This window comes from Nomascus leucogenys, chromosome 25, assembly GCF_006542625.1.
Source record: "Nomascus leucogenys isolate Asia chromosome 25, Asia_NLE_v1, whole genome shotgun sequence".
Lineage (NCBI taxonomy): Eukaryota > Metazoa > Chordata > Mammalia > Primates > Hylobatidae > Nomascus > Nomascus leucogenys.
Genome location: NC_044405.1, coordinates 29,185,282 through 29,205,737, shown reverse-complemented (window position 1 = coordinate 29,205,737; position 20,456 = coordinate 29,185,282). Strand labels below are relative to the sequence as shown.

General features: G+C 52.6%; 1 protein-coding gene across 2 annotated transcripts in view; it reads right to left on the bottom strand.

Annotated features, from left to right (window-relative positions):
• TRPM2 (transient receptor potential cation channel subfamily M member 2) overlaps positions 1-15,195 on the bottom strand; it is a 101,105-nt gene extending 85,910 nt beyond the window's left edge. Inside the window, exons 1-3 of one of the 2 annotated variants that reach the window (XM_030806267.1) lie at positions 15,058-15,195; positions 11,465-11,730; positions 10,588-10,676 (exon numbers count right to left, since the gene is read on the bottom strand). In XM_030806267.1, coding sequence (XP_030662127.1) covers positions 10,588-10,676; positions 11,465-11,629 — 254 coding nt within the window. In that variant the 5' untranslated portion in view covers positions 11,630-11,730; positions 15,058-15,195. Of the gene's footprint in view, positions 1-10,587; positions 10,677-11,464; positions 11,731-12,356; positions 12,395-15,057 lie in introns of those variants that run through there. The other variant, XM_030806268.1, reaches the window with a different exon arrangement.
• Positions 15,196-20,456: the final 5,261 nt, after the last annotated feature.

Below are 20,456 nucleotides of genomic sequence, written 5' to 3'. Positions count from 1 at the left end.
GCTTAGACGTCACCCTTCGTGGGAGGGAGACTCAAGATCTTGAGTCTCTTAACATAAAATCTAAACTATCAAGGTTTCAATCAAAATCACTAGTTTTACAAGGAGACAGGAGAATCTTAACCAGGATGAAAAAAGACAGCTAACAGCCACCAACACCAAGATGACACAGATGTTAGAATTATCTGAAAATGATTTTAAAGCAGCCACATTAGAAATGCTTCAACAAGCAATCATGAACATGCTCAAAACAAATGAAAAAATATAAATTTCCAGTAAAAAAAAGAGAAGATATACCAAATGAAAACTTTAGAACTGAAAAATACAGTAACCGAAATAAAAAACTCAATGGATGGACCCAAGAGCAGGATGGAGGAGATAGAGGAAAGAACCCAGGAGCAAGAAGATAGAACAGTAGAAATTGCCCACTAAGAACCACAGAGAGAAAACAAACAACAACAAAGAAAAAATACACAAGTAAACAAAACCTCCGAGACCTGCAGCACTATAACAAAAGATCATACATTCATGCTCAGAGTTCCAGAAGGAAAAGAAAAAGACAGTGATCCTGAAAATGTATGGAAAGAAGTCATGGCCAAAATTTCCCATATTTGACAAAAAAGACATAAACCTACACACTCCACAATCTGAGTGAACACCAGGCAGGATAAACCCAAAGAGATACATGCCAAGACACATAACAGTTAAACTTCCGAAAACTAAAAACAAATAAAAAATTTTAAAAGCGGCCAGGCTCAGTGGCTCATGCCTATAATCCCAGCCCTTTGGGAAGCTGAGGCGGGTGGATCATGAGGTCAGGAGTTTGAGACCAACATGGCCAACATGGTGAAACCCTGTCTCTACTAAAATCCGAAAAATTAGCTGGGCATGGTGGCAGCCGCCTATAACCCCAGCCACTCGGGAAGCTGAGGCAGGAGACTCGCTTGAACCCAGGAGGTGGAAGTTGCAGTGAGCCAAGATGGCACCACTGCACTCCAGCCTGGGCAACAGTGGGAGACTCCTCAAAAAAAAAAAAAACAAAAGAAAACCTCAGAAATGACAGGAAGTTGGGACCTTCTTAATTGAAGGAAGGCTAGGGAATTTGTCACCAGCAGACACACCCTAAAAGAATAGCTAAAGGACATTCTCTAAACAGAAAGGAAACAAGAAAAGAAGGAATTTTGGAATATCTGAAAGAAAGAAAGAATAACAAAAAGAGTAACCGCTTGAATTTCCTAACTGATGTTTGATGGCTGAAGCAAAAATTATAACACTATCTGCCATGGTTTTCTTTCTTTTTTTTTTTTTTTCTTGAAATGGAGTCTCGCTCTGTCACCCAGGCTGGAGTGCAGTGGCGCCGATCTCTGCTCACTACAAGCTCCGCCTCCCGGGTTCACGCCATTCTCCCGCCTCAATCTCCCAAGTAGCTGGGACCACAGGCACCCACCACCACATCTGGCTATTTTTTGTTTTTGTTTTTGTATTTTTAGTAGAGACGGGGTTTCACCGTGTTAGCCAGGATGGTCTCTATCTCCTGACCTCGTGATCCGCCCGCCTCAGCTTCCCAAAGTGCTAGGATTACAGTCTTGAGCCACCGTGCCCTGCCCTGATTTCAATATATGCAGAAGAAATATTTCATGCAATTATATTATAGATTAAGAAGGGGACAAGATGTTAAAGGAGATAATGTTTCTATACTTCACTCAAACTGGTAAAATGTCAACATCGGTAGATTGTGATAAGCTATATTATATAATATACTATCTAGAGCAACCCCTTTTAAAAAAAAAAGTGATACAAGAAGATACACTCAAAAATAGTATGCTGTAAGCAGTGGCTCACACCTGTAATCCCAATACTTTGGGAGGCCAAGGTGGGCAGATTGCTTGAGCTCAGGAGTTTGAGACCAGCCTGGGCAACATGGCCAAACCTTGTCTCTACCAAAAACACAAAAATTAACCGGGCATGGTGGTGCCTGCCTGTAGTCTCAGCTATTCAGGAGGCTGAGGTGGGAGGATCACCTGAGCCCAGCGAGGTGGAGGGTGTAATGAGCCGAGATTGTGTCACTGCACTCCAGCCTGGGCAACAGAGTGAGACCCTGTCTCCAAAAAACAAAAATAGTATGAATAATCAAAATAGAATTCTAAAAAATGTTCAAGTAACCCACAAGAAGGCAAACAAACAAAAAAAAACAGAACAGAAAACAAAAAATACAATGGCAGACATAAGCCTTAACATACCAATCATTACACTAAATATAAATTTTCTAAATACGACAATTAAAAAACAGATTGACAGAATGTATTTTAAAAAATAGGACCCAATTATTTGATGTCTACCAAAATCTCACTTGAAGTGTAATGACACAGGCAAGGTGAAAGGGAAAGGAATATTTAGCAGTTAAATAATATTGACACAAGGCCAAGCGTGGTAGCTCACACCTGCAATCCCAGCACTGTGGGAGGCCAAGGCGAGTGGATCACTTGAGGTCAGGAGTTCAAAGCCATCCTGGCCAACACGGTGAAGCCCCGTCTCTACTAAAAATACAAAAATTAGCCAGGTGTGGTGGCGCATGCCTGTAGTCCCAGCTACTCCCAGTCGCCAAGAGGCAGAGGTTGCAGTAAGCTGAGATCATGCCATTGCACTCCAGCCTGGGAGACAGAACGAGACTCCATCTCAAAAATAATAATAATAATAATAATAATATTGACATAAGCAGCAACTTGGATGGATATCAAGTGTGCTGTGCTGAGGGGAAAAGACACAGGTCATGTAGCGTATGATTCCATTGATGTAACATCCTCGAAATGACACAATGATAGGCATGAAGAAAGATTGGTGGTTGCAGGGATCAGGGATGATGAGGGAGGTGAGCTGACCATACAGAGGAAGTACAGGAAGAGCTCGGTGGAGACGGACAGTGCTGTGTCTTGACCACGGTGGTAGTTACACAAATACACATGTGAAAAATGACATAAGTCCAGGAGCAGTGGCTCACACCTGTAATCCCAGCACTTTGGGAGGCCGAGGCAGGCAGATCACTTGAGGTCCGGAGTCTGAGACCAGCCTGACCAACATGGTGAAACCCCATCTCTACTAAAAATATAAACATTAGCTGGGCATGATAGCGCTCACCTGTAGTCCCAGCTACTCAGGAGGCTGAGGCAGGAGAATCGCTTGAACCCAGGAGGCAGAGATTGCAGTGAGCTGGTGTGGTGCCACTGCACTCCAGCCTGGGCAGCAGAGCAAAACTCCATCTCAAAAAAAAAAAAAAAAAGACATAAAACTAAACACATACATTCTACCAGCTTTAATTCCTGGCTTGGGTACTGTACTACAGTTATGCAGAATGTGGCCACAGGTGGAACTGTGGGGCCCATCTGTAGTATCTTTGGAACTTCTGTACATCTATAATTATTTCAAAATAAAAAGTTAAAAGCACACACAAATGGAGGCTCCAAGCAGATGACATGGGGCTAGCACCTCGCCCAAGGTCTCCCACCTCCTCCCCTCGCCCGGGAACAGCAGGAGCTGCCAGAGTCACCAGCCTTCAGGACCTGCTGCTCTGCCTCCTCCCCTTCCCTGGCAAGAATGCGGCAATCTCTTTCTTCAACTGCTACCTTCCCTCTTTTTTCTTTGTGGGTTAAAGTCTTTTTGTTCTTTTACTGCAATTCATTAGTGTTTCAGGGCAAGAAGAGATAAATTTATGTGTTCTTTATAACTTGTTTAATTGTTAATCCACAATATTTTTAGATTCCTATTTTTTGCTGGTAACAAATAACCTAGAAAATTTCAGATGAGGCCAGGCATGGTGCCTCACGCCTGTAATCCCAGCACTCTGGGAGGCTGATGTGGGCGGATCACAAGGTCAAGAGTTCGAGACCAGCCTGGCTAATGTGGTGAAACCCTGTCTCTACTAAAAATACAAAAATTAGCCAGGTGTGATGGTGCACACCTGTAGTCCCAGCTACTCAGGAAGCTGAGGCAGGAGAATCGCGTGAACCCGGGAGGTGAAGGTTGCAGTGAGCCAAGATTGGGCCATTGTACTCCAGCCTGGGCGACAGAGCAAGACTCCGTCTCAAAATAAATAAATAAATAAATATATATATATATGTGTGTGTGTGTATATATGTAAATATATGTATGTGTATATATGTGTGTATATATGTAAATATATGTATGTGTATATATGTGTGTATATATGTATATATGTGTATATATATGTATATATATGTGCATATATATGTATATATATATATGTATATATATGTGCATATATATGTATATATATATATATACAGATGAGACAGGAAAAAAATGGACCAATCAGTGCTTTATAAAATGGACCAATCAGTGCTTTATAAAATGGACCAATCAGCGCTCTGTAAAATGGACCAATCAGCAGGACATGGGCGGGGACAAATAAGGGAATTTAAAAAAAAAACAAAACTCTAAAACCAGATGAAACCTGAACCAGATGGCACAGGGGAAAGACCACTGAGCAGTGAGAAAGGAAACGGGTTTCCCCACCACGCAGTGACTGTGTGATCTCAGATGTTTCTACACTCAGTTTCTCAACCATTAAAATGGGAAAAATAATTCCTCCCGGATGTGCACCCTACAAATCCAAATCCGTACAAACCCCTAAGGTCACGCTCAAGGCACTTCATACTTGCAGGGATCTTGTGAGCACCTGATGTTGACAGGTGAAGCCAGCTAGACTTCTGGGTTGGGTGCAGACTTGGAAAACTTTTCTGTCTTACAAGAGGATTGTAAAATGCGCCAATCAGCACACCATAAAATGGACCAATCGGTGCTCTGTAAAATGGACCAATCAGCACACCATAAAATGGACCAATCCGCACACTGTAAAATGGACCAATCCGCACACCGTAAAGTGGACCAATCAGCACACTGTAAAATGGACCAATCCGCACACTGTAAAATGGACCAATCAGCACACTGTAAAATGGACCAATCAGCACTCTGTAAAATGGACCAATCAGCACACTGTAAAATTGACCAATCCGCGCTCTGTAAAATGGACCAATCAGCACACCATAAAATGGACCAATCCGCGCACTGTAAAATGGACCAATCCGCACACCGTAAAGTGGACCAATCAGCACACTGTAAAATGGACCAATCCGCACACTGTAAAATGGACCAATCCGCGCTCTGTAAAATGGACCAATCAGCGCTCTGTCAAATGGACGAAGCAGCGCTCTGTAAAATGGACCAATCAGCGCTCTGTAAAATAGACCAAGCAGGGCTCTGTAAAATGGATCAATCAGCACACTGTAAAATGGACCAAGCAGCGCTCTGTAAAATGGATCAATCAGCACACTGTAAAATGGACCAAGCAGCGCTCTGTAAAATGGACCAATCAGCACACTGTAAAATGGACCAAGCAGTGCTCTGTAAAATGGACCAATCAGCGCTCTGTAAAATGGACCAATCAGCGCTCTGTAAAATGGACCAATCAGCAGGACACAGGTGGGGACAAATAAGGGAATAAAAGCTGGCCACCCCTCCAGCCAGCAGTGGCAAACTGCTCGGGTCCCCTTCCACGCTGTGGAATCTTTGTTCTTTCGCTCTTCACAATAAATCTTGCTGCTGCTCACTCTTTGGGTCCGTGCCACCTTCAAGAGCTGTAACACTCCCTGCGAAGGTCCCCGGCTTCATTCTTGAAGTCAGCGAGACCAAGAACCCACCGGAAGGAACCAACTCCGGACACAATGTGACCTCCACTGTTTATGGATGAGAGACCTGGGTCCAAGGTGGGGAAAGGAGTTCCCTGGACAAGGACCTGAGCTCTCCCGTCTTGCTCCAATACTGCCCCAGATGTCCGTGTGTGTTCCTAACAGCCTATCACAAGCTACCTCCTGTCCCTCTTCTCCTTGAACCATCACCTCTGATGAGATTGCAACTTAAACCTGCGTGGTGTTTGCAAGCCTGATGTGATGCTGGAAACTGCACTGTGGCCACTGACCCAGAAATTACATCACCAGAGAGTTGCTCGGAACTCGGCCCAGATAGGCGTAAACGGGACGCCACCCCCGGCACCCCACGGAAAATGAGAGCTCTTGGAGGTGTATTCTCTCCAACCTGGGCTCCTTCCTTCCCCCACCACCCCCCACCTCCCCCACCCCCACCGCATGTGCGCCTGAATTCTGAGGCATCCCCTCCAGTCTCTGCGCTTCACAGATGAGGATTGGTGGCCCAGGGAAGAGAAGTCATCTGCCCAAGGTCACGAGATCCATGGTAGAAAAATGTGAACACAAAGGTCTGGACCAGGGTGGCCACAGCAGACACGGAAATGAGACGAGTCTGTGCAGAGCTGAGGAGGGTTACCAGGACGTGGGGCTAAGCAGTGGGATTCCCCGGGCGGGTGTCGAGGGGCTCCAGGTCTGGACGAGTGGGGTGGGAAGACCCTACCATGCTTAATGGAAACACGTGAGTGGTATAAATAAATCTGCTTCAGAAGCTGTGTTTGTGGCAGACGATGCTCACCACTCGCTCCGCCCTGGTCTTTCCACAAGAAGGAGGGACACTCCATCCACTCCTCAGGAAGGAGCAGCCAGGAACACACCTGGTCCCTCTTCCCATCCTGCTGCAGTGACCACTGTGGTTGGTGAGATGAGAGACGCTTCTGTGCGGGACAGACTCGGCGCAGCAGATCTCAGGCTGCCTCCTCAGAGGGGCCTGCCTTCAAGGTGGTGTCTGGGGATGGGGCTTTTGGAGCTCCTCTCCGTCCCCTGACTGCTAGGAGTGCTTTGCTGGGCCTGGACTGTTCCTGCAGTGGGTTTATGCTGAACAGCTGCTTTTCTGCTGGGAGTCTGGGATTTAGGTGGTTGCCATGCAGAGGGGCCCACGTGGCCAGCACAGGATGCACGCCCTGGGCTCTGAGCCTCGAATGGGCTTCGCAGGTTGCCACGTTCTTCTTGGCTGGAGGAAGGAGCACGCATGGCGCCTGCACAGGAAAGCAGCAGCAGCCTGCCCTCAGATTCTCCAGACTCGGCCTGTGTCTTTCTCCCTTGTCAAGCCCACCACGTAGGCCTTCACCATGATAAACCTTAGCTGTGTGCACAGCTGTGAGTCCTAGCAAACCCCTGAGCATGGGGGATGGCTTTGGGGACCTCCAGAAGCAAGTCTGTCCTGCTTACATCTGATCCAGGTCAGCACCCCTTTCTCTCTGGGCCCTGCTGCCCCAAGGGTTTCCACTTCCACGTGAGAAGCACGCAGAGCCGACCAGCAGAGGCTCCAGACCCACAGGACCTCACCGAGGCTTCTCAGGACACAGCAGGTCACGGTGTCAGCAGCGTTCAAACCAGAGTGAGTCCATCTTGAATAGGTGCTGGGTGAAATGAGGCTGAAACCTACTGGGCTGCATTCCCAGACGGTTAAGGCATTCTAAGTCACAGGATGAGACAAGAGGTCGGCACAAGACACAGGTCACAAAGACCTTGCTGATAAAACAGGGTACAAGACACTGGCTAAAACCCACCAAAACCAAGACGGCGACAAAGCAGGCTCCGGTTATCCTCACTGCCCATTACAGGCTAATTATAATATATTAGCATGTAAGAGACACTCCCACCAGCGCCATGACAGTTTACACATGCCATGGCAACATCAGAAATACCATACATGATCTGAAAGAAAGGGAAAATCAGTTCTGGGAAATCCCCGCCCATTTCCCATAAAACTCATGAATAATCCACCCTTGTTTACAACATGATCCAAAACTACCATAAAAATAGCCAACCAGCCAAGCACGGTGGCTTATGCCTGAAATCCCAGCACTTTGGGAGGCCAAAGCTGGTGGATCACCTGAGGTCAGGAGTTCCAGACCAGTCTGGCCAACATGGTGAATCACATGAACCTAGGAAATGAAGGTTGCAGTGAGCCAAGATCACACCATTGCACTCCAGCCTGGGCGACAGAGCAAGACCCTGTCTCAAAAAAAAAAAAAAAAAAAAAAAAAATAGCCAAGCAGCAGCCCTCAGGGCTGCTCTGCCTATGGAGGAGCCATTCTTTTATTCCTTTACTTTGTTAATAACTTGCTTTCACTTTACTCTGTGGACTTGCTCCAAATACTTTCTTGTGTGAGATCCAAGAACCCACCCTTGGGGTCTGGATCGGGACCCCTTTCCAGTAACAAGGGTGCGCTCCGAGGCTGGAGCACCACTGCTCTACAGACCCCGCTCCTTCCACATGGGGCTCTTCCTCACTGTCTGTACATCCAGCCCTCCATGGCCGCGAGTTCTGCATCTGCAGATTCAGCCAAACGCAGACTAAAAATATTCAGGAAAAAAAAAAAAAAAATTAAAAATAACATGGCCGGATGCAGTGGCTCACGCCTGTGATCCTAGCACTTTGGGAGGCTGAGGCAGGCAGATCATGAGGTCAGGAGTTTGAGACCAGTCTGACCAACATGGTGAAACCCCGTCTCTACTAAAAATACAAAAATTAGCCAGACATAGTGGCGCATGCCTGTAATCTCAGCTACTCGGGAGGCTGAGGCAGGAGAATCGCTTGAACCCGGAATGTAGAGGTTGCAGTGAGCTGAGATTGAACCACTGCACTCCAGCTAGGAGACAGAGCGAGACTCCATCTCAAAAAAAATAAAACAACAACACATTGGCCAGGCACGGTAGCTCACACCTGTAATCCCAGCACTTTGGGAGGCCGAGGCGGGTGGATCACTTGAGGTCAGGAGTTCAATCAAGACTAGCCTGGCCAACATGGCGAAACCCCATCTCTACTAAAAATACAAAAATTAGCCAGACGTGGTGGCGCATGCCTGTAGTCTCAGCTACTCGGGAGGCTGAGGCAGGAGAATCCCTTGAACCCAGGAGGAGGAGGTTGCAGTGAGCCAAGATGGTGCCACGGCACTCCAGGCTGGGTGACAGAGCAAGACTGTCTCGAAAAAGAAAAAACCCACACAACAACAAAAATACAATTTTTTTTTTTTTTTTTTTTGAGATGGAGTCTCACTCTGTCGCTCAGGCTGGAGTGCAGTGGCGCGATCAAGGCTCACTGCAAGCTCCGCCTCCTGGGCTCACGCCATTCTCCTGCCTCAGCCTCCAGAGTAGCTGGGACTACAGGCGCCCGCCACCACGCCCGGGGAATTTTTTGTATTTTTAGTGGAGACGGGGTTTCACCGTGTTAGCCAGGATGGTCTCAATCTCCTGCCATCGTGATCCGCCTGCCTTGGCCTCCCAAAGTGCTGGGATTACAGGCCTGAGCCACCGCACCCGGCCCAAAAATACAATTTTTTTAAATGCAGTATAACTATTTTTATAACATCTACATTGTATCAGGTATTATAAGTAATCTAGAGATGATTTAAAGTATGCTGAAGGATGTGCATAATTTATATGCAAATACCACACCATCTCATATCAATGACTTGATATGAGATTTGGGGACTGATAGGAGATATGGGATTTTGGTATCCGTGGGTGTCCGGGAACAATTCCCCAGGGATGCCGAGGGACAGCTGTTATATTGGTGACCGTGAAACTCTGATGATGTACCGAGTACACTAGAGGTACTCTGGGGCAACACAATCTTCTTGTTTCCCAAGCACAGGATGCTTCTCCCTCCCCATATTCAGTAAATATGAGCTGAAGGCCACTCTCTGGGGATTAATACAATACTCTGGCTTTCGTCCCAGACCCCCAAAAGCTCAGCAGCTAGCAAGAAAGATGAACACAAAGCCACACAGTTACAGCACGACAGCTGGGATCAAAGAGAAACACACGGTGCGGTAGGAGGGAAGCTCACTTCCTGGTAGAGTTTGTACAGTCAAGGGAGGCTGCACAGCAGAGGCGGCATCTGCAATAGGCCTTGAGGGATAAGTAGGAGCTCACCAGGCGATGGAGTAAAAGGAGGAAGCGTGTGGCTCATTTGTGGAAGAGCATGAAATGGGTGTTGCTCGGGGAGGGCACACAAACATGAATCAACATTCTGTTCGTGCCTAAAGGGGCGCCAACTGCGGGGAGCACCATCGGCTCCGGAGGGCATATCCAGCCACTCAGAGACAGTGGCCATGTTGCCTGGGTGGGAGTCTTGGCCACACCTGAGTCGTGGGCTCTGTGGGGAGGAGGGGCAAAGGGGGCTCTGTGGGGCCTGGGGGCAAGTCGGGCCTCTGGCTTTGGCAAGCTGTGCAGGGGGGCAGTCTTCTGGCCGTGGACTCTCCCTAAGGCCCTTCTAGTTCCTGGACCCTGGGACTCACTCTCTTGGGGTGGGGGCAGGTGTGGAAATGAGAGGATTAGAGGATGCATCTGTGTTCAAACCACTGGGCCTCGCCGTGCGATAGCGCCGTTACGACCCTGAACAAGTCACCTAAACTCTGCACTTTGGTCCCTGCACCTGCGAGGCAGGATGAGGGTCAACTGTCCCCGACAGGAGGCTTGTGAGGGTTAGGTGGAAATGCTCTACGGACTCCAAGCCTCGTACGGAGACAGAGCTATCTCCAGTGACCCTTCACTGAGGCCCTGAGGGGTCTTGGCCTGATCAGCTACTCCATGTGGGATCAGAAGGAAGAAGTCAGAGGCCTGACACACAAATCATGTCACTTACCCAGCATCAGACAGCTTGGAACTTTCCACAAAATACACGCATTCTTTCTTCTTGATGTTTTCAGGAATCCATGAACTGAGGCTTTCTTGCTGAAGGTGAAGACGGCACAATGAGATCCTCCAACATTCGAAAGAGCACACCCAGCCCCCCGGAGACACATCTGAGCTCCTTGAGGAGTTTCCACACTATTTGCTGGAAGGAAGGAAGCCTGCGCAACCCCGAGCCAAAGATTAGAAGCACCTTGCCAAGACGCTCAGGTGGGGATTCAGGAGGGAGCAATGAAGCTAAGAAATCCTTTCCTCTTGGGGCCAATTTGAATGTGCACGCACTTTACAGTTTATACAACACCACCTTCCTTGGGAACAACGTGGTGTGGTGGAAAACGTGGAGGCTGGGGATCTGGGGACCTGGATCTTGCACCATCGGGAAAAGGGTAACCACCTTCCTGGCTGCCTGGCAAGGGGACTGCAAGATGCCACGTGCTTTCAACACACTTGTGTCTTTGTATCCGGGGCTTCGGGGAAAGCTAGCCCAGGCCCAGGCCCTCCCAATCAGATAAAGGATGTGAAATCATTACACAACCAGGTAAGCATGGGCAACAGATTGCCAGGACTCTAGCACAACATTTTTGAGTTAACCCAGTGATTTCCCAATCAGACCAACCACGGGAAATGATCATGCAACCCACAGAAGGCCAGAAAGGCCAGCCACACATCACCCTCCCCAGTTCTGTTCTCCCAAGGGTATGATTGGGCAGCAGCCCCCAAGGTCAGCAGCCCCTTTCCCACCCCCGTTGTCACAGCCTCAAGCTATGACCTGCCCAACAGTGACCTCCATGGCCACGTGCCAGCTGCAGGCTGACCAGCAGAAAGCCTACCTTGTCATTGTTGCCGAAGGGGCACTGCAGCCTCCAGCTCTTGAAGAGGCTGCTGTTGCTGCGCCGGAGATTGGAGACCCTCCCCAGGGCAGTGACCCTTCTGGGAGGCCCCCCAAAGCCCTCCTCCTGCTCGGAGCCAGCTTTCCCCAGGGTTGAGGGCTCCATCCTGAGACCCCCACGCCAGCTGCAACCAGGCCTGCTGCCCTCAGGACAGTCCTCTCTCCAGCTCACTACACTGGGGGTTCTAGAGACACACGGGGTGGTTGCTGAAATAGATCAGAGACAGGAAGATGAGGCTGATGTTCTGAGAGGACCCGGCCACATGCTTCCTCATGTGAAGCCCTCATCCGGTTCTCTTCATCAGCCTGCACATCTTCCCAGCTGCCTGAGCTGTGTCCCTTGGCTGGGGCCCCCGGACACTCTGGGGGGAGTACATGCACATGCGGGGGTCCCAGCGGCCGTTCATAATGGTAACAACCTCAGGTCACTGCAGGGCCAGAGAAAGCTCCCTCCCCCACGGATGCATCTGTACTGAGCACCACACAGGGAAGTCTCCACCGCCAGCATCAGCTGCCGGCGACATGGTTTCCCAACTGTGCAATTCTGCACACTTCCTGCTTCCAGACACCAGTGACTACTTTCATATTCCAAAAATTTTTTAAATAGCCCTCACTGTCCACAAAGGAAGTTTCTTTTTCTTCTTGTTTTTTGAGACGGAGTCTCACTTTGTCGCTCAGGCTGGAGTGCAGTGACGCAGTCTCGGCTCACTGCAACCTCCGTCTCCCGGGTTCAAGTGATTCTCCTGCCTTAGCCTCCCCAGTAGCTGGGATTATGGGTGCCCATCACCACACCCTGCTAAATTGTTTTGTATTTAGTAGCAACAGGGTTTTACCATGTTGGTCAGGTTGGTCTCAAACTCCTGACCTCAGGCGATCCACCGGCCTCCGCCTCCCCAAGTGCTGGTTTTACAGGCGTGAGCCACCGTGCCCAGCCTAGAAAGGAAGTTTTGGGGAGTACCACATCTCTCCACTCCAGGAAAAAGACAGTAATTCAAAGGAATCTTTTTCTCTCATATCCTTTCTCCCTGGCTCTGATGCGGCCTTCATCACCGAGGCCACAAGAAGCCACCGGATGACTGCCCTCCCTTTACAAATGAGAAACATAAGCGTGTTCAAGCCCTGCGGGGCCTCCCTGAGCCCCTGACACCCACAAGGCGGTTCTCATGAGGTCATCCATGGTCATCCCCTGCCCCTGCCCCAAAGGTGTGAAGGAGAGGGTTGCTGGGAGGCAAAAGATCTGACTGCAATTCCCCCCTCATCCCTGCCCTGAAACCCGATCTCTGGCCACGTCATCTCCACTACACATTACGGTCACTGTCAGTCAAGACTTTGCTCTGCCGTCCCCTGATCACATTAGGTGACTGAGCCCCTCTTTGGGGCCACGCAGCTCGAAGCTCGGTGCCGGGCACTTGGGGCTGAGCTACTGGCTGCTGTCTTGGGGCAGGCACTCTCAGGCAACCCCACCTCCCCCTCTCCCTCCTCCCCTTTGCCCCTTGGCCACACTCATTCCAAGACCCGTAAACTTCACTGGCAGGATGGCAGGGGTGCCCTGCCCGGCCCTTTCCTGCAGTTCTCAGAGCAGATGTCGTGCCGCATGCCAGTGGGGCCTTTCCAGGGCCATGAGCTGTCCCCGCAGCCACTGGCCCGGCTTCACAACCAGCTTACAAGGGAAGCAGAGGGGCAGAGACGTCCCCAGTGGCAGGAGGAAGAGGAGGCTCTAGAGAGATCACAGTGGCACCACAAGGGGACCCAGACTGCAGATGGCTCCCCAGGCAGGTGGTCCACCCTGCACGGGATGAGGATGGCTCCATGCTGGAAACGAAGGTCCCAGCATCAGACAGGAGGGCCCACGGTGTGGGGCTCTCTGCCTTAAGGAAGACCAGCATGTTCTGTTCACATGCTCATCTTTCAGGCAGCTGCCCACCTCAGCACAGCCCCTGGGGTCTTGTGCAGGTTCCTCTAATCCCAGCGGCAAATGGGCCCTGGGAAGCAGGTCAGACCTGCTCCAGCACCACCCCAGACTTTGCAGGAGGCAGCCAGGAGCCCCCGTGAGCATCTGATGCCCGCTGTCAGGGGGCCAATGGCTCGACCCAGTGCCCAACAGGACGGGTGCCTCAGCCTCAGCCCAGGGGTGCAGAACCCTGAAAACCCAGGCCTGGCAACAACCTTCCAAGGGCCCATCCAGCCCTTTCTGGGGTTCTTCTACCCAAAATTACAGGCTCAATCCCTTTCTCACAGGTCGCCTGAGAACAGCTTGGGCCACCCTGGTTCACAGCTAAAATTCTCCACAAGCAACTGGCACAGGTGTGAGTGTTGAGAGCACTCAGGTAGGAAGTGAACTTCCAGAAGACAATGCATGAAGCAGGCATGAGCAAGGCAAGGCCCCATGTGGGGTGGATTTCCAAACCCAAGCCCTGCACAGAGCTATTCCCGGAGAAAGGGGTGCAGTGGAGCCCCAGGGAGCGTGGGTTGGGGTGGCATTCCGGACCCTTCAGGGTTAGCCACTGAGCAGCCCCACCCTCAGCCCCGGGGGTCCCACATGGCAGGGGTGGCAGCGGGAAGACCACTACCACCATCACCTAGGCCGAATTCAAGAAGACTCGTTGGCACGCGAGCCCAGGACCAGGCGACTCAAGAGGATCCTGGTGTGCCCACCCGCCCCCAGCCAGCCCAGCCCAGCCCGGCCCAGCCAGCAGATTCCCCGGGAAATGGAAGGTTCTGTCTGGGCAGGGCGGGCCTCTCGCACCGGCAGGACTGGGACAGGCGCGCCCTGCACTCCCTCGGTACACCGTGTGGCCTCCCTGCCCTCTTTGGAGGTTGCTCGGGCATCCTCTGAAATCCCCGCGTGAAAGCCAGTGCTTCGGGGACTGGACAGGCAGAGGCGGGTGCGGGGATGGAGGAAGTAAGCGCCCCAGAAGCGGACCCTGCGGTCCCGGCGGACGGGCAGGGGCACGAGGACGGCCGAGTCCCTCATCTCCAGGTCCCCTCGCGCCAGCCGGACAGGGTCGCCCCAGCGGCAAGGCGTCCCGCGGACAGACCGCACCTGGCTCCGAGTCAGCGCCCCGCGCCTCTGCGCACACTCGGTGCTCCAGTCCGCGCCCCGAACCCCACCGGTGCCCCTGCACCAGCGCCCCGAACCCCGCCCGCCCCTGCACCCCACCGCGCCCTGCACCAGCGCCCCAAGCCCCACCCGTGCCCCTGCACCCCACCGCGCCCTGCACCAGCACCCGGAGCCCCTTCGCGCCCCTGCACCCCACCGCGCCCTGCACCAGCGCCCCAAGCCCCACCCGTGCCCCTGCACCCCGCCGTGCCCTGCACCAGGGCCCCGAACCCCGCCTGCGCCCCTGCACCCCGCCGCGCCCTGCAGCAGCACCGGGGCCGGCGGCCTCGGTCCCCGCACCCCGCGCCCCTGCACGCACTCGTCCCCGGTCCACGCCCCTGCACCCCGCCGCAACCTTCACAAGCTCCAGGGACCGCTGCCTCAGTCCCCGCACCCGGGCTCGCGCCCTTGCCCCGCCCCCGGCGGGCACCTACCTGCTCGGAGCCGCCCGCGCCCGGGCGTCACCCGCGTCCCCGCGCGGCACCGCAGCCCTGGCCCCGCAGGGCCGTCCGCATCTCGCCCGAGCGTGCGCCGCGTGCCCTGTGCAGTGGAGCCGCCCGCAGCGCTCTGCGTCACTCAGCCCGGAGAGCGCCTCCCGCGCCGCGTCCCGCGCCCGCAGCTAGAGCCAAGGACACGCCAGGGAAGACTGGGCCCAGACACCGCACCTGCGGGCCCGCCCTCCCCAGAGACCTGGGACCGGACACTCGCGCGGATATGTGCCTTCCGAGGGTTGGGGACAGGTGTCTCCTTTAAACCGGCGATTGCCGCGATTATCTTTAAGCCCTGAATAGCCAACGGGAGTGGGAAAGGCAGGACAGGAGTCGCAGGGGGACCTGGGCCTGAGTGAGACCCCCCACAACGAGACTCAGGACCCCCTGCTCAAAGACCTCTGCAGCCCCCTCCCCCAGCACTCCAGATGTGACCCCAGAGCCAGGGACCATTCCCAGTGAGAGAGGCAGGACCCCAAGGCTGGGGCAGGCTCAGGGCCTGCTCCCTGGATCTGTCACAATAGAGGGGACAGGAACAGCCAGAAAGATCAAGCCCAGCAGTCCCCATCGCGGCAGGTGCTGGCCACGGGGCCCCATCCACCCTGTGTGCTGCCCACTCTCTGGCTTGGGGAGGGGCGGGGACTGCCCTCTGATGCCTGAGAAGGCGAATACGCTTTCCCAAATGGCCCAGACCACCCAGACGCCCTTTCACCCAGACGCAAAGCCATACTGTCCGCCCCTTCCTTGCCACCAGAGGGCGATACCCGGCTGCCATTCCTGGGCTCTGCTGGCCTCCGTGTCCAGGGAAGTGAAGAGGTCCTGTGGCCTCTGATCTGGGAGGAGGGAGGGTGCCCCCAGACTCCTGCCTGACCCGCCACCCTCATTTCCTCCCTGCGTGTGCAGGCCTGCTGCCCGGACTCCTGCCCAGAGCACACGCCTCTGGATGGCCCTCCGCAGATGAGCCAGCCAGCAGTGCTGAAGGATGTCCACCATCTCACTAACCCACCATCCTGGTGCCTGCAAAGTGGTGGGAAAGTGGTCAGAGCCCCTGGTGTAGGACAGCACTCAGGACACTGTCGCCTTTTCAGGACACTACTCTGCACAAGCGTGGCCAGAAGCTGCCCTCCAGAGTAACCAGCACAGTGTCCCCACACACCCGCAGCTGTGCCCTGCTGGACGGTACAGTCCTCCGCCCGGTCCACCCTGCAACTAGATGTGCTCGATGAGCACCCGCTGCAGGAGTTGGATTCTATGACAACCAGCAACATCCCCAGAGAGGTGTCTTAGAGCCTCCTTAACAGGCAAAGGAAGTGAAGACCCCTCCCTTTCACCCGCTCCATGTCAGCAGAGCCCCATCCAGTGCCCCTGCCCTGGATGCTTTCTGGCTGGAGGGCCATCTCGTTAACTAAAAACATACTGCAGGGCAGTTACTATTTTATAAGACAGTCATAACTGCAGAGCCATCTGCGAGACTGGCTGGGCGCTTGTTTCCAAGTATCCCGGGGCCTCTGTGGGAACGTCATTTAAGGTGAAGTAGTTACCAAGCTGACCATCTCTGATGAACCAGCTGGGCCCACATCGCCCTGGGAGCGGCTCCTGCCTTTCTAGAGAAGAACCGCACACTCCACAGAGGACCATGTCTGTCTGCCCAGACGCTGCTGCAGTAGCAATTATGCAATATTCTTCCCATAAAAGAGAGGACACGTGACCATAAAACTCGAGCAGGGCAGGTACCAATCTCCTTGGAGAGTCCTCTCGAGTTCAGAGAGAGAAAGCACTTGGCACAAAGTGTTTCTCACGGTGTGGGCACGAGGCCCAGGTGAAAAGGCCCCTGCTCTGGCAGCAGGAGAAAACCACAACTAGAGAAAAAGGCAGTGACAGGGCCGCAGGCACTGGCACACTCTGGTCCTGAGTGAGACACGGGAGCAGGTGACAGGCGGCGGGCTCCTCAGAGGAGACTCCGGGAAGGAGGGAAGCTCCAGCTAGAGCAGGAGCAGCAAACTCTCTGCACAGGGCCGCATGGTCTCTGTCCCAGCTCCTCGCCTCTGCCCTTGCAGTGGGAAGGCAGCCATGGGCCATTCGGCTGACCCTGAACGACATGGGTTTCAGCTGCCGGGATTCACTTCTATGTGGATTTTCTTCCACCTCTGCCACCCCTGAGATGCTAGACCACCCCCTCCTCTTCCCCCTTCTCCTACTCACGGGAAGACGGCAAGGCCTTTATGATGAGCTGCTTCTACTTAATGTAAATATATTTTATCTTCCTTATGATTTTTTAAATAACATTTTCTTCTCTCTAGTTCCCTTTATTGTTGGAATACAGTTTATAATACAACATACAAAATGTGTGTTTATGCTATCAGTAAGCCTTCCTTCTGGTCAATAGTGAGCTATTCATAGTTAAGTTTTGGAGGAGTCAAAAGTTATACACAGATTTTCAACTTTAAGGGGTGTTGGAGCCCCCAATTCTTGAGTGGTTCAAGGATCAACTACATAAATGAAACAGTATGTTACGTGGTTTGGCTCTGTGCCCCGCCCAAATGTCATGTCAAATTGTAATCCCCAGGCTGGGCACAGTGGCTCATACCTGTAATCCCAGCTCTTTGGGAGGCCGAGGCAGGCAAGATCATTTGAGGTCAGGAGTTCAAGACCAGCCTTGTCCAATGGTGAAACGCCATCTCTACTAAAAATACAAAAATTAGCCAGGCGTGGTGGTGTGCGCCTATAATCCCAGCTACTCGGAGGCTGAGGCAGGAGAATCACTTGAACCCAGAAGACAGAGGTTGCTGTGAACCGAGATCGTGCCACTGCACTCCAGCCTGGGCAACAGAGCGAGACTCTGTCCCAAAAAAAACTGTAATCCCCAGTGTGGAAGGTTATTGGATCAAGGAGGCGTTTCTCACGAACGATTGAACACCATCCCCTTGATGCTGTTCCCGTGACAGTGAGTGAGTTCTTCCATGATCTGGTCGTTTAAGTACGTGGCACCTGCTCCTGTCTCTCTCTCTTACTCCTGCCATGTGAGATGCCTGCCCGCTTTGCCTTCTATCATGATTGGAAGCTTCCTGAAGCCTCCCCAGAAGCAGAAGCCACCATGCCTCCTGTACAGCCTGCAGGACCGTAAGCCAGTTAGGCCTCTTTCCTTATAAATTACCCAGTCTGAGGGGTTTTTTAATGGCAATGCAAGAACGAACAAATACAGTATAGCTGGGCACTAATATTAAACTTTGCAGACTGGGCACAGTGGCTCACGTCTGTAATCCCAGCACTTTGGGAGGCTGAGGCAGGCAGATTACTTGAGGCCAGGAGTTTGAAATCAGCATGTTGAAGGCCAACATGGTGAAACCCTGTCTCTACTAAAAATACAAAAAATTAGCCGAACATGGTGGCGCATGCCTATTGTCACGCGCGTCCGTGTGAAGAGTCCATCAAACAGGCTTTGTGTGAGCAACGAGGCTGTGTATTTCACCTGGGTGCAGGCGGGCTGAGTCCCAAAAGAGAGTCAATGAAGGGAGATAGGGGTGGGGCTGTTTTATAGGATTTGGGTAGGTAGTGGAAAATTACAGTCAAAGGGGGTTCTCTTGCGGGCAGGGGTGGGGGTCACAAGGTGCTCAGTGGGGGAGCTTCTGAGCCAGGAGAAGGAATTTCACAAGGGAATGTCATCAGTGAAGGCAGGAATCAGCCATTTTCACTTTTGTGATTCTTCAGTTACTTCAGGCCATCTGGATGTATACGTGCAGGTCACAGGGGATATGATGGCTTAGCTTGGGCTCAGAGGCCTGACACCTATAGTCCCAGCTACTCAGGAGCCTGGGGCAGGAGAATCACTTAAACCCAGGAGGCGGAGGTTGCAGTAAGCCAAGATCAGGCCCTTGCACTCCAGCCTGGGTGACAGCGAGACTCCATCAAGAAAGAAAGTAAAGGAAAGAAAGAAAGAAAGAAAGAAAGAAAGAAAGAAAGAAAGAAAGAAAGAAAGAAAGAAGGGAGGGAGGGAGGGAGGGAGGGAGGGAGGGAGGGAGGGAGGGAAGGAAGGAAGGAAAGAAAGGAAAGAAAGAAAGAAAGAAAGAAAGAAAGAAAGAAAGAAAGAAAGAAAGAAAGAAAGAAAGAAAGAAAGAAAGGACCTTTATTTGCAAACAGGTGGCGGGCCCAATCTGGCCAGTGGGCTGCAGTTTGCTGACACCTGGTCTAGAGCAGGGCTTCGGGCTGAGGGAACAGACATGTTTCTTTTCATCTCTGGAGTCCACAGAGTCATCTGCATTCTGGAAATATCTTATACAACAGAACTGTTCTTAAAATGTGAAAGGACAGCGATGGATGCCACGCCAGGGTAAAGACTGCAGCCGGCGTGGCCACCGTGAACTCTCTGTGCCAGGCGCCCTTGCCCCAATGGCTCCCAGAACGGCAATTACGAGAACGGAGCTGGAAATGACCACAAGGCCTGAAGACCTCTCAGGACGCTGAAAAAATATAAATCAACACGTGCTGCCTGTCCCTTCTCCCAGGCCTGGCTCTGACCTGCCACAGGGATCTGAGCCATCTGCAGCACCAGCCAGGGGTCCTCGGTCAGCCGGTGGTCAGGCAGGCTACCCACTGCACTGGCTTCTGAGACCAAGGGAGAGTTCCCAAGGGGATCTGGGAGGTGTGCCACACCTGCCACCCGAGTAGTTCCAAAGTTTGCCTCAGGGATGTGGTATGGAGCCCAGAGCCTCCAGGGTGGACCAGGTTCTGCCCCCGAGTGGGGGTGGCAGGGCCAGCAACATGGGCAGGGGAGAGGTGGTCACTCCGAGATCATGAAAACTTCAGCTCCGGAGCACGTTTGCTGACTCTCCATTTGTCTCTCTCTCCTCCTCTCCCCCTCTCCCTGCCCCCCTCATCCCTCACTCCTTGGGAGGCCATGTTGTGAGAGACCATGCTGCAGGGAGCAAAGCCTCCCACGGACATCTTGTGGGGCAGCTGGGAGACCCCAACCAGGTCCTCAGAGACGGTCCCCCTCCCTCCCAGGAGGCTGAGCCCAGCCAAGCAGCTCAGCTGCTCCAGATGCCTGAGCCTCCGAAACCGGGAGACAGCGATGTCCACTGTGAGCTGCTAAGTCTGGAGGTGATTTGTTATGCAGTGCAGGTGACTAGGGTATCAGCCTGGAGCGGGTCTGGACTGGGGGTGTCACCTACGGGGCGAAGGTGGTGGAGGAAAGAAGAGACAAGGACAGGACCTGGGGCGCATGGGACTCAGTACCACGTGTCGCCAGAATAGCGTTTGCCCTGAGTTGGGAGTGAGCCTTCCCTGCTGAGCCCTGCAGAGCCCCCAGCTGTCAGGGCAGGAGGGAGCAGCGGTCAATCCATGGTACC